Source organism: Rattus norvegicus, chromosome 9 (genome assembly GCF_036323735.1).
Source record: "Rattus norvegicus strain BN/NHsdMcwi chromosome 9, GRCr8, whole genome shotgun sequence".
Taxonomy (NCBI): Eukaryota; Metazoa; Chordata; class Mammalia; order Rodentia; family Muridae; genus Rattus; species Rattus norvegicus.
The window spans coordinates 25,022,863-25,036,726 of record NC_086027.1 but is presented as its reverse complement, the minus strand read 5'-3'; the positions used below and the strand labels follow the sequence as shown (position 1 = coordinate 25,036,726).

At 43.6% G+C, this 13,864-nt stretch overlaps 1 protein-coding gene across 10 annotated transcripts in view; it reads left to right on the top strand.

The window, feature by feature from the left end:
• Adgrf5 (adhesion G protein-coupled receptor F5) overlaps positions 1–13,864 on the top strand; it is a 113,185-nt gene that overhangs the window by 91,319 nt on the left and 8,002 nt on the right. For 8 of the 10 annotated variants that reach the window (XM_063266632.1, XM_063266631.1, XM_008766833.4 and 5 more), the window contains 7 exons: positions 733–852; positions 1,005–1,214; positions 2,806–3,024; positions 5,560–5,715; positions 6,584–6,792; positions 9,296–9,475; positions 12,333–13,736. In XM_063266632.1, the coding sequence (XP_063122702.1) occupies positions 733–852; positions 1,005–1,214; positions 2,806–3,024; positions 5,560–5,715; positions 6,584–6,792; positions 9,296–9,475; positions 12,333–13,736 (2,498 nt within the window). The remainder of the gene's footprint in view (positions 1–732; positions 853–1,004; positions 1,215–2,805; positions 3,025–5,559; positions 5,716–6,583; positions 6,793–9,295; positions 9,476–12,332; positions 13,737–13,864) is intronic. The other 2 variants (XM_039083013.1, NM_139110.2) reach the window with 1 other exon arrangement.

Sequence of the window (13,864 nt, the reverse complement as noted above, 5' to 3'; positions counted from 1 at the left end):
AGGCTCAGGTAATGAGGCAGTTCGCCTCCATAGACGACTAAAGCAAGTACCATCTTAAGATGTCAATCACGGGAAAGATCTGCTCCCAGAGTAAAGGAAAGATGGGACAAGAGAAAAATAAGTAATGGGTTTTCATCTCAGTATCCGTATCACGATAATCTCAACGCTGTCAACAATGTCTTACAGGATCTATTATAGAATTCTAAAAATAGCAGTAAACATGAGATCAACTATACTACTAACCTCAGTTTATAGCATTGTATATAGTTAAAATGAAATAGCCATAAATAACATAGAGGTGCTCATACATCCAATCTTCCTGAGATGACCTAAGCATGATTATTTGGAGAGTGAACTTTATGATCCCTCTGCTGATAAAGTAGATCAAGAATCCACTCATTGGTTTATGAAGCACCACCTGTATACTAGACCATCAGTAAATGCTAAAGAACTATGAACAGAGGCAAAAGGCTGCCTTCTCATGGGGACAGATATAGGAAGGAGCAAGTCTACATCACAGTGGTCTGACATTGGTGATCCAGTGGAGAGCACAGCGGCCTTCCAAGATACAACACTGTACTGTGGGGAAAGTGCTTAAAGAGTCAATATGAAGTTGTTGCAAGAACCCTGTCCTCTATTTTTCCATTGAGGGGGTCACAGAGGAGGTTGGAGGGGAGCCCGGATTAAGCCAACATCCCTAAGTTTGCAACCTTTTACCCTGCTAATCATCAGGAGATAATTCCAGCTACAAAGGGGAAGTGCCCGAGGCCCCAAGGCATGTGATGGAAGTGAGTACAGTTCAGAGCACCACCGGGAACAGACTAGAAACAAGTAAATCCCAGGAGCAGCAAGGTACCAATCCCGCGTTGACACGGGTAGAGTCAGGACGGTCTGTGTTGCTGTCTTTGTCTTAAATGTCACTCCCACGTTGATGTCATCCGAAAAACTAGACATTGGATCTGTTGTCAGTTTTTGTCTTGTCTGTTCTGTTTGCACTCTTTCAGCCAACCTAACAATAACCCCGGACCCAATTTCTGTTTCTGAGGGACAAAGCTTTTCTATAACTTGCCTCAGCGATGTGAGTAGCTTTGATGAGGTGTACTGGAACACTTCCGCTGGTATTAAAATCCATCCAAGGTTTTATACCATGAGGAGGTATCGGGATGGAGCAGAGTCGGTGCTGACGGTGAAGACCTCCACCAGAGAGTGGAACGGTGAGTTAAGTGGTCAGACCCTGCAGCAGGCTGTCTAGACCTCTGGAAATACACAGTGGTAGGCAGGTGCCTATGAAGGATCAGTCTTAGGACATGTCTATAATGATTACTTTAATTAGTCTTTGTGGATGACAGGACAGTGGTGGGGGACAGATTAGCATTATCCTATTTATTTATTTATTTATTTATTTATTTATTTATTTATTTATTTATCTATCTTCAAGACAGTCTTTCTCTGTGTAGCCTTTGCTGTCCTTGAACTCTGTAGACCAGCTTGGCCTCAAACTCACAAAGACCCACCTGCCTATGCCTCCCAAGTGCTGGGTTAAAGGCATGTACCACCACTGCCTGGCCCACACTATCCCATCTTATGGATGTAGGAAATGATGCTCACAAGTAATAATAAGTGTGGTAGTACACGTTAAGTTGTGCAGCCTGGATCTAACTCCACAGCCAGCACTCCCGTCGTCATGACAATAGGAGTTTTTTTTTTTTTTCAAAATAGCTTTAGTAGGGCCTGAGAAGTGACTCAGTCAGTAAAGCACTTACCTTGCAAGCACGAGTACCAGTGTTTGATCTACAGAAACCACATAAAAAGCCCTGCAACCTGAGCAGTGGTGGTAGGGGCAGCTGGAGACAGGTAGATTCCTGGAGACTTGCTAGCCAGCTAGTCAAGCCTGCATGGCAAAGCTCTAGGTAAGTGAGAGACTCTGTCTCAGAAAATGGAGGGTATCTAGGAAACAACACTGGAGGTTGTTCTCTGGTCTCCACACATGTGTGTATACATATGTATATCCATGCCTGTACATACATGCATCTGTATATACTTGTGTGCACAAAATGATGATGATGATAAAATAGATTTACTACAATGGGCACTAGGCTACCCAGCTGCACCATGAAAACTCTAGTGTTTATATATTTAGTTTTAAATAAAGGAGCGTTTTTTTTTTCTGTTTATATCTCTACATTGTTCATGTTGCCAGGAGACACAAGTCACTGAAGGAATAAAGATTCAGTAGAACTGTGTGGTAACAGCTGGCATCCACAGAGCCTTTATGATAGAGCAGGTCACTGGGCTAAGTACTTAAACATCCAGGGCAGCTGCTTAAACGGTGTTTTGACCTCTAGTGCCATAGTGTCCTACGGTCAAAGGGACCACTCATTTAGAGACAAACAAGTGGCTGGCATAACACCAAAGTGCTCTATGATGTCCCAGCTCTTCAAAAGCTTTCTCTTTTCTGCACACCACCAACTCCCCATTCTTCCCTCGGTTGTGGGAGAAGCTAGGAGTAGAGAGTTTGGAGCCCAGTTTCATTCTTGACCTTGGATAAAGCCACGTAATTTGATTGGAGTGAGTGCATACCTGAAGGGTTAGTGGCTAGTTCTTCAGACCTGTCAGGTATGTAGGAGGGAAGTCAGTCCAGCTCTCCACTGTCCAGGAAGGTGGAACAGGTCCATACACAAGTTTGGGGAGAAAAACTTAGTCTCTTCTTGCCACTGATCTATTTAGGAGCAATGACGTCATCGCAATGATGCCTTTTAAGAGCAATGATTTCACTCTGTGTCACTGTTGCTCCTTCTTCCTCAGGAACCTACCACTGCATATTTAGATATAAGAATTCATACAGCATAGCCACCAAAGATGTCACTGTTCACCCTCTGCCTCTGGAGTCAGACATCATGATGGATCCTTTGGAAGCCAGTGGTCTGTGCACCAGTTCCCATCAGTTCAAGTGCTGCATAGAAGAGAACGATGGGGAAGAGTACATTGTGACTTTCCACGTGGATTCCTCATCCTTTCCTGCTGGTAAGAGGCAGACCATGCCATCGCTAGGTCACATTAGCTCACAGGTGTGGATTTTTAATCTTCACAGTACATGTTAATAAAGTCACAGGGACAGAGGAGCCACACTTGTAGGTACAGGGATGTATGTAATCGTAGTTACTCGGGAAGCTGACAGGTGGACCCATGTGCTAGGCCTGCCTAAGCTATCACAGAGAATTCAAGGGCAAGCGTGGCAAATGGTGAAACCCTGTCTCAAAATAAAAAATGAAAAGAGGTTAAGGATGTAGTTGTGTTGCAGAACACTGGGCAGACCCATGGGAGGCTCATGGGATACATCCTCAGTACCGGGAGAGGAGGCTAGACTTCTAACCATGACTGATGGGGTTTGTTTCCCAGGCTTCTACTGAGCATGTCACCCTTTGAAGATCCTGTCATTGTGTGATTGGTGAATGTAGTAGGGATTGGCTCAGGGACCACTGAAAGCACAAAAGCTGGGGCTGGAGAGGTGGCTTGGTGGTTAAGAGCACTAACTGCTCTGAGATTAAAAAAAAAAAAATCCAGGGTAGTGTATCAGGGAGAACTCTGCCCGTCTTTTTTATCTTGTTTTGGTATATGGCTGATGACTCACTGGTTTGAACCAGAAGTCTTGGGTGGAGCCCGCAAGTTTCCCTTTATCTCCACACTCTCAGAGCGTCCAACCAGACACTCTGATGGGGCATCCTTCTTTTTCATAACTTGATAGAGAATGACCCAATCCCCCTTACATGAATGATTGCAGCCAGCAAGATGATAAGAGAGGAAGAACCAAGCGGCACAGAGGGAAAGTAGCAAGAATGATGCTTCCTGAAGGCATTTGCCGTTATCAGCATCCCAGAACCTCTGGTTGATGGCTCCAGGGTCAGGAAGACCTTGTTCTTTTAAAGTTTTTCATTCGGTTTATTTTATTTTATGTATCTAAGTATTTTGCCTGCGTGTCTGTGTGTGTTTCACATTCACACACAGAGCCTGTGGAAGTCAGAAGACTATGTTGAGCACCCTGGAACTGGAGGTATAAAAGAATATGAGCCACCATGTGGGTTCTGATAACCAAACCAAAGTTGTCTACAAGAGTAGCCAATGCTCTTAACCACTGAGCCATCTCTTCAGCCCCAGTCTTTGTATTTTAAATGGTACCCTAGCCATTCCCCACCATATCCCACCCTTGGCACAATGACAGGATCTTCAAAGGGTGACATGTTCGGTAGAAGGCTAGGTCAGAAAAACAATAATTCTTCAGTCATGGTTGGAAAGAAAATAGGCATGGAATGGAGAGATAGCTTAGAAGTTGAATGTGGGGGGTGTCCACAACCAGCATGGCCAACAGAGTAATGGGTCAACGGAGGAAAGAAGCCAGCTCGGGTTAACATGTCTAAACAGCTAGTGTTGGTTCAAACTTCACAAACCTGACCATAAGTAATTTATTTTAGGCCTAGTTAAGCAGAGCGAAGTTCAATGAAAGTTTTCTTGGTAATAATTGACTCAACCCAGTACGCACATTAAAGCAAATACACATAAATCCCCTTGAGGAACAAAGTAAGCTATCTAAAGATCAAATGTGACTGCATCTTCATTAAGTACACATGGCACCTTCCACAACTATAGCCTCTATAGAATGACTGAGAAAAACAAGCTCATGATAAGGGTTTGGGGAAGGATCCTGTGTAGTCTTGGTCACACAGATAGAGCAAAGGTCACCAGGCCATGAACCTTGGCTCCCAGTCTTCTGGGCAGATAACAGGTTATGCATCCCATCCTTTGAAGGGACATCTATGTTGCCACTAGTGCTTTTCTGTGAGCACCAGGACCTCCAAGTCTCCTACAGTTGAACGCACTTGGAGAGGCTCTTGCAGAGGACCTGGGTTTGGCTTTAAGCATCCTCACTGGATACCTTACAGCCACCTATAACTCCAATTATAGTGTATCCCACACACTCTTCTAGCATCTGTGAGATCCTGCAACACACGTACATACTGTCAGACAAACACAAATTAGAAGTAAATTAATAATAATCATAAATCATTTAGGCATGCATTTTATCGTCTATAACGATCTATGCTTATCAAAAGCAATGTGTCTAACAGTAAATATCCTAAGAAGGGAGTAGCATATACTGAAAAAGCAGTGGAAGTTCAGAAATCAAGACTCCAGTTAGATGTATGGGTACATAACTTTTTAAAAAATTTTATATTAATCTTTAAAATATAGAACTGTCTATAAAGATATAAATCACTGTGAGGCAGGTTGCAGTCAAAGTTCAGAGCAGAATGTAGCCTCAGTCTTGAAACCATGAATGGTCAAGGTGACATTTTGGCTAGCACACATTCAAAGATGAATTTACCTACTCAGACAACCAGAGGTTATTTTCACATAAATATGTGAAACCACATTAAAACTAAATGTCACAAATTCCCAGGAGATTTTGGGACAAGCTTGTTCATATCAGAACGTCTTGACAACTTTATTTATGCCTTGTCTATCCATATTGTGAATTCATATTCTCAATAATGCTGTCTTTAGAAAGAGAAGTTATTGGCAAGCAGGCATGCTACACATACAGTCTCCCAGGAAAGTTACCATCACGGTGTCCCAAAGACATTGACGTGTTCTGCCACTTTACCAATGCAGCCAACAGCTCAGTCCGGAGCCCATCTATGAAGCTTACCCTTGTTCCAGGTGAGTGCATTTCAATGACTTTCGAGTCATATAATCATGAGCAGAGACTTATTTATTCATTGACGTCTTCATTTGCATACAATGGCTTTGGGTGAACCACCGGGAATTAAAAAAGAAACGGAGGCGATGTTCTCTGGCCTCTAGCCTAGGGGAGTGAGATGCAACGGAAGATGCTGTCACAGATGCTAGAGTGACCACAAAGATAGAACTATGGTGCGAGGCCAGAAAGGCTGCCTGGTTTAATTAACTCTACTGCTGATAGTGGGGAGGAAACCTGGCAAATGAAATCCCTCTTGGGCCAAGCTCTGACGGCAAGGGGGTGGCAAGGCAGACTGCCATGGGTGGTATTTGTGTCCTCCTGAGATTCTTTATAGAAATAACATCAAGAGAACGCGTCCTTAGCAGTGCTCTTCCTGAGTAGAACCATTTGAAAAGACATGGTGGGAAGATCAGGTGCTAGCCCTCCTATCCTCTGTCACCACTGAGCCAGTGTGGCCTGGCCTATTCTCAAGATGAGAAACCGTGATCTGTGTGACTGTTTCTATGAGAATTCATGTGGAAGAACCCTCCCCAGTCACCAGAAGACCAGGTGATATACATGGCTCCCTTGTCACTGGAGCCCCCGATACACAAAGGTTCCATAGTTGTTCTAACAAGTTAATTTGAATGCTGTGTGTACAGTCTTGTACATATTGGTAACTTGGGCCTGTCCATTAAGGTAGGAAGGTATTATCTCTGACCTTAAATCCTTGGTAAACAGGGTTATCTCCAGTTATACCCATTTCCCTACAGATGACACAACTTCATTCTTATTTATGGCTCAAAGAAATTCCTAATTGTCTCTTTTATTTCCATGTTTCTGACGCAGGGAAGAATATCACATGCCAGGATCCCATCATAGGTATTGGGGAACCTGGGAAAGTCATCCAGAAGCTGTGCCAGTTTGCAGGTGTTTCTAGAAGCCCTGGACAGACCATTGGTGGAACCGTCACTTATAAATGTGTAGGCTCCCAGTGGAAGGAGGAGACAAGGGCCTGCATATCAGCCCCAATCAATGGTTTGCTCCAGTTGGCCAAGGTAAATCTGAAACCCTGGACTGTAAATCCTTGGGGATGGGTATCTCCCTGGCTCAGTAGAATTCTCAGCACTTGGAAAAATTGGGCATGTATCACTCTGAAATGTATGGCCACATATTGTACTGGTTACTTTTCTAATTGCTGTGACAAAAATCTACAGCAAAAGAAACTTAGAGGAAGAAAGATTTTGTTCTAGCTCACAGTTAAAGAGTGAAGACCATCAAGGTGAAGAGGGAAGAGGGAGGAGCAGAAGGAGGCTGATCACATTGCATCTATAGTCAGGAAGCTGAGGGAGATGACGCTGATGCTCACATTGACTTCATCTTTTCAATCCCAGAACCCCAGTCTGTGGAATGACACCAGCCACATTTAGAGTAGGTCTCCCCACCTCAGTGAACTCAGCCTAGAAACTCTCTATTAGATATGCCCTAAGATTGTTTCAGTGATGACTCTAAATCCCAGCATGTTAACAATCAGGACTAATCATTTCAAAAATGAAACCTAGAATTGCTTTAAAAACACTTACATTTGACCATGAAGTCAACAACAGGTATGTCATTCTCTAGGCTCGCCTGGATGTCTAACCTAAAATACGCAGCACCTCACGTCTGAGACCTGCAAGTGCTGGTGTATTATACTTTTCTTACTAAGTTCTTTCAAGTGTTTCTGATGACAAATACCTGTAATATTTTCATAAAGAGATACTACAGAAACGAGATTCAGTAACAAATGATCAGGAAAGTATTGAAAGTGCCCTAGTATAAAGAATTTAAATAAAACAAATATCTGCATGTTCACAAGTGGGTACTCATCAAAGGTTTTCTATAGAAAAATTGTTTTTCAACTCACACTTCTTAAGGAGTTGAAAAGGTAGATAGAGTCAGATGGTTGTGATGCAAGCTTTTATTCCCAGCACTCAGGAGGCAGAGGCAGGCGGATCTCTGAGTTCATAGCCATCCTGGTCTACAGAGTGAGTACCAGGACAGCCAGGGCTATACAGAAAAATCCTGTCTTAAAAAAAAAAGATAGTTAGAAAGCTGATGTGTACAAATAGATGATATAGTTTGTCATCTGAATCAAGATACTCTGAGAATAAAAACGGGACAATTCTTTTTTATTTTATAATAATGTTTTTATTATTAAAATATAATCACTTAATGTTGCCCCATTCCATTTCTCTCTTCCAAATCTCCCCTTGTTTCTGTTTTTCTTTAGTTTATATATTTATTCACACACACACACACACACACACACACACACGTCTTCTCATTTAATGTTGCTTGTATGGAATATGATTTCAGGGTTGACCACTTGAGATTGGATAGCCAATTAGGAAATTCATCCCTGGATGAGGCTACTTCCTCTGCTCTCAGTGTCCCTTAGCTGCCTGTAGTTCTTCATCTAGGCATGGGACCCTGTGAAGTTTCCGCCTTACCTGTTAGCATGTCTGCTATTGTTGTCCCTGTGCAGGTCTTGTTGAGGCACCCATGTTACTGAGGCATCATGGATGAAGCCTTCTTGGTTATTTTTAGGCGACACAATCTCACAGATGATTTCCAAGTCCTCTGGCTCTTACAATCTTTCCATCGCTCCTTCCTCAGTTCTTCTCTGAGCCTTGGATACATATGTTGGGTTATAGATGCAGCCACTGGACTGGACACCCCACGAGTAGTCATTTTCTGCATTTTGGCTAATAATGGGCTTCTGTAATGGTTTCTGTCTATTGAAAAGAGATTTGTTCATGAGGGTCGGATGCCTCATTTATCTGTGTGAATATGTGTAAGTATTTAAGATGCAGCTAGGAATTACATTTCAGTGAAGTGGTGATATGAGGTCGTCCTCTAAGATGCATGACCTTGTTAGCCCCGAGTTGTTGGCTAGATTTCTAGGAGTCACATGATTTCCCTGCTGTTGAATGGACCTTAAATCCAATTAGACAGCAGTTGGTTACTACCAAGATATGAGTGCCACTGATGCACTCATCTACGTATCTAGGGATACCTTACCATATTGGCCGCTTTACAGATTCATAGGCTTCACAGCTTTGTAGAACTACAGTTCACTTCACTCCCTTGGCAGCTTGCATAGCACTTTTGGGAACTATGAAAGTAAAGGAGGACACTCTTAATAATTATACTGATATAGCAGATATAGAATGATAAAATATGGATGGACAATCATATTCATAATCAGAAGTATAAGTAGTGTAAGAAAATAAGAGTGTGAGATATGTACAAGTGACTAGTTTATTTTACTTTAACTCTCTAGCAACATACCTCCCATTCCTTTCTTTCTAGTTAGTTTCCAGGTTGGACTATGTTTAACTCTGCTTTCTGCATGAGGTCTTAAGCTTTCTCCATTCTGAGGGCTATGCACAGAGTTTAAGGGGAGAAGGCTTTAATTTACAGTATATACTATTGAAATGGGTACCGAGAAAAAAAGGAAACCACAGCTTCCAGATTATTGGATCAAAATAATTTCATTTGCTTTTTTTTAAAAACTAGGCTTTGATCAAGAGCCCCTCCCAGGATCAGAAGCTCCCTAAATACCTGCGGGACCTTTCTGTTAGCACTGGGAAGGAAGAACAGGATATACGCTCGTCGCCCGGGAGCCTGGGAGCCATCATCAGCATCCTTGATTTGCTTTCAACAGTTCCCACTCAAGTGAATTCAGAAATGATGAGGGTAAGTGTACTTAAGGCTTGTGGAAGTTGGGGGTCTTGCCTTCTGGCACCTCTGGATTTGTGTGCAGAAAGCATCACCCCTTCCCACACAGCCTCTCTCAGAGCGCTGACTTGGATACAAGAATAGAACAGTGTGCTCTGTAGGCTATGGCTTCCAGGAGAGCAGAGGGCTTTAGGATATCTTTAAAGAATCCCTGCTTTCATTTATTTGTTCAGACCGAATGAATTCCTGCTAGTTTTCTCAAAAACTGGTAATTTAGAGGTTACAAGATATGTGCAAAGTGGGTATGATGGTGTCACTTTGGCACCTAGGAGTCAAGCCTCTTGGTACGCTTGTAAAATACTGGCTTGATTAAAGTCAGATTCTGAGAAGGTCTGTCAAAGACTGTCTTTGTTGAATTAATTGATTTAGGAAGACCTATCTGAATTGTGGGTGGCACCATTCCCTAGGCTGGGAATCCTGAATTGGGTACGAGTATAGGACATGAGCTGAGCACTTGCATGCATGCCTTTATTTGCTGCTCTCTGCTCTTGACTGTGGCTGTAATATGACCAGATCTCTTGAGACCCTGCCACTGTCAGCTGCCCTGTCATGACAGGCTGTGATCTGAAAATTACAGGCCCTTAAATTGTTTTTTGTCATGGTATTTTGCTAACAGTGTTAGAAAGGAAGCCAAGACAAGAGTCTCAAAGGTCTTACATTGATTGTAAACTGTGAGGTACTTGTTTGGGGGAGAAAAGAGAGGTCATAATTGTTCAAATGTAGAAACTTTAATGAAGGGAAACATACAGAGGTAAGTCAGGATAAAACACATAAGGGGTGGGGATGGGACACTCAGAGGCCACAGTCTTTATAAGCCATTACCACACTATAGACAAAAGATCGGATTTCACACAACTCCAGTGATAGTGGAAATTTTAGGGGAGATCACCCTTCTCAGAAGCTATAGATTTTGAAGGCCAGTATAGTTTTTAGCAGAGACAAGCTTGGGATGAAGAAAACAGAGTAAGGGGTTGGGGATTTAGCTCAGTGGTAGAGCGCTTGCCTAGGAAGCGCAAGGCCCTGGGTTCAGTCCCCAGCTCCGAAAAAAAAAAGAACCAAAAAAAAAAGTGGCTTGAAGAAAACAGAGTAAGAGGACAGCATGGATGATTTATGTCAACTCTTCCCATCCCATTTTTCCATTGCCTGACTCCTAGTGGCTAAACCCAACAAGCGGCCAACAAGCATGGAGCCTAGTACCAATGTGCAAAACTTTACATGTGTGGGTGAGGCCAGTCCTAGCATGGGATGGGTAGTTTGGGCAGAATACATTGTGTCACTGTACTAAAGGCGATTCATGGCTGCGAAGCCATGCTCCCAGAGATAGTGCTAGAGAAGAACCTTTCTTCCCTTCTTCTAGCTTCTGGGGATACCAGGTATACTTTGGTTCCTGCTGTACTTGTCCTGAATCTCTCTGTCCAAGTCTTTTTCTCATCTGGATTTTGTAAAGATATATCAGAGTTGGGATAAACTGGGATAATTCAGAATAAATCTTGCCTTAGGTTCATTTTCTTGCTGTGAGAAACACCATGACCAAAAGCATTTTGGGGGAGGAAAGGTTACAGGCTGCAGCCCATCACTGAGCAAAGTCAAGGCAGAAGCCATAGAGGAATGCTGATGATGGCTCATGATCTCATGCTTTGCTTGCTTTCCTAGATAGCATAGGACCACCTGCACAGGGAATGGTGCTGCCCACAATGAACTGTATCAATTATGGCAATCAAGACAAATTTTCACAAACACACCCACCTGCCAGTTTGCTCTAGGCAACCCCTCTATCATGACTTTTTCTTGGGCTACACTTGTGACTCTATGTTGTGTCAAGTCGATAGTGAAAGCTGGCTGGAATGGATCCTTAAAATAATAATTACATATATAAAAGCTATCTATCAGTATAAGGTCACATTCTCAAGGTTTGGGTATCAGCATATGTCCTGTAAGAGTGGTAACTCAACCTATTCCATAGGCTTATTCTTCTCTAAGTCAGAGAAAGCAAAAATAGGAGAAAAGATATTTTCAAGAGAAGGGAGTAAATGAAAAGCATTGGCTCAAAGCTTATGAGAAAGAGAAATTATTTATCAGACAATAAAACTGCCGTTGGAAACAGTTTCATAGCTTATTTGATGCTCAGGGCTAGCGTGGATCTTCTGAGACTTTTTCTTGCTGGTGACCTGCCACCTACCAAAATCCTTCACAGGCTTGAGATTTAAAGCAAAGTCAATCACTGGCCTGGGGGAATGTCTGGGGATGTCTCCAGTATGCATGTAGATGAAATGGGTGCTGGGCCTGGATCCCAGTGTTGGGAGAGCAGATAGGAGGACACTCCCTGGAGTATCCCAGCCAGCCAATCATGTAGCATCCATGAGCTCCTGATTCAGTGACAGACCCTGTGGACAGCTACTGTGAAAGAGACCCAATGTTAACCTCTGGCCTCTGCACCTACACACATACACACACACACACACACACACACACACACACACACACACACACACACACACATTGACACATATGCACGTGAATGTGTATATGTTTACAAAAATAATTAAGAGCCAAAAAATAGTTAATAAGATCTCTCCCAGCCAGCTAAATAGGTCTCAATAGTGTGGGAGTGATTCTCACAGTCACTGTTACTGAATACTCAGCAAAATCCTACAGCCTTGTGGCCTCTGCCTCTGTTGAGCTCTGTTGAGAGGAGAGGAGAGATTTTTTTTTCCCCGCTGCTTGGGCACCAACCAGGATTCAGAGTAAGTCTGCTTTGTCTTTTTTGTCTTGAAAAATTATTTCATTCCCCACCCTCTACTCCTGTCGCCTGCAGGATATACTTGCTACCATTAATGTCATCTTAGACAAGTCCACCTTGAACTCCTGGGAGAAGTTACTACAGCAACAGAGCAACCAGAGCTCTCAGTTCCTGCAGTCAGTGGAGAGGTTTTCCAAAGCGCTCGAGCTGGGAGACAGCACCCCTCCCTTCCTCTTCCACCCTAATGTTCAGATGAAGAGCATGGTGATAAAACGTGGCCACGCCCAAATGTACCAACAGAAATTTGTCTTCACAGACTCTGACCTATGGGGTGATGTAGCCATTGATGAGTGTCAGCTGGGAAGCTTGCAGCCTGATTCATCGATCGTTACTGTGGCTTTCCCAACTCTCAAAGCCATCCTGGCCCAGGATGGACAGAGAAAGACACCCTCCAACAGCCTAGTAATGACCACCACTGTCAGCCATAATATCGTCAAGCCTTTTAGGATTTCTATGACATTCAAGAACAACCATCGTTCGGGTGGCAAGCCACAGTGTGTCTTCTGGAACTTCAGCCTTGCCAATAATACAGGGGGCTGGGATAGCAGTGGGTGCACTGTGGAAGATGATGGTAGGGACAATAGGGACAGAGTCTTCTGCAAGTGTAACCACCTGACGTCATTCTCCATTCTCATGTCCCCAGACTCCCCAGACCCAGGATCTCTTTTAAAAATACTTCTGGATATCATTTCTTACATCGGGTTGGGCTTTTCCATAGTCAGCTTAGCTGCCTGTCTAGTTGTGGAAGCCATGGTGTGGAAATCAGTGACCAAGAACCGAACTTCCTATATGCGCCACATCTGCATCGTCAACATTGCCCTTTGCCTTCTGATTGCTGACATCTGGTTCATTGTGGCTGGTGCTATCCATGATGGGCATTACCCACTCAACGAAACAGCCTGTGTGGCCGCCACATTCTTCATTCACTTCTTCTACCTCAGTGTCTTCTTCTGGATGCTAACTCTGGGCCTCATGCTCTTCTACCGGCTGATTTTCATTCTACATGACGCGAGCAAGTCCACGCAGAAAGCCATTGCCTTTTCTCTAGGCTATGGCTGTCCACTCATTATCTCATCCATCACAGTGGGGGTTACACAGCCACAGGAAGTTTACATGAGGAAGAATGCATGTTGGCTCAACTGGGAGGACACCAGAGCACTGCTGGCTTTTGCCATCCCAGCGTTGATTATTGTGGTGGTGAACGTGAGCATCACAGTTGTGGTCATCACCAAGATCCTAAGGCCCTCCGTCGGAGACAAGCCAGGCAAGCAGGAGAAGAGCAGCCTATTCCAGATCAGCAAGAGCATTGGAGTCCTCACGCCACTCTTGGGGCTCACTTGGGGTTTTGGTCTGGCCACAGTGATCCAGGGGAGCAATGCTGTGTTCCACATCATATTTACTCTCCTCAATGCCTTTCAGGTAAGCTCAGGGTACCAGGCTCTCAGGAAGGGCCCATTCTTGTGGGATAAATTAATGATAGAAACACAAACAAGAGGAGGAATGGGGAAAGGTTTTCATGCACAGAAGACCTAAGCTTTAGAGAACAG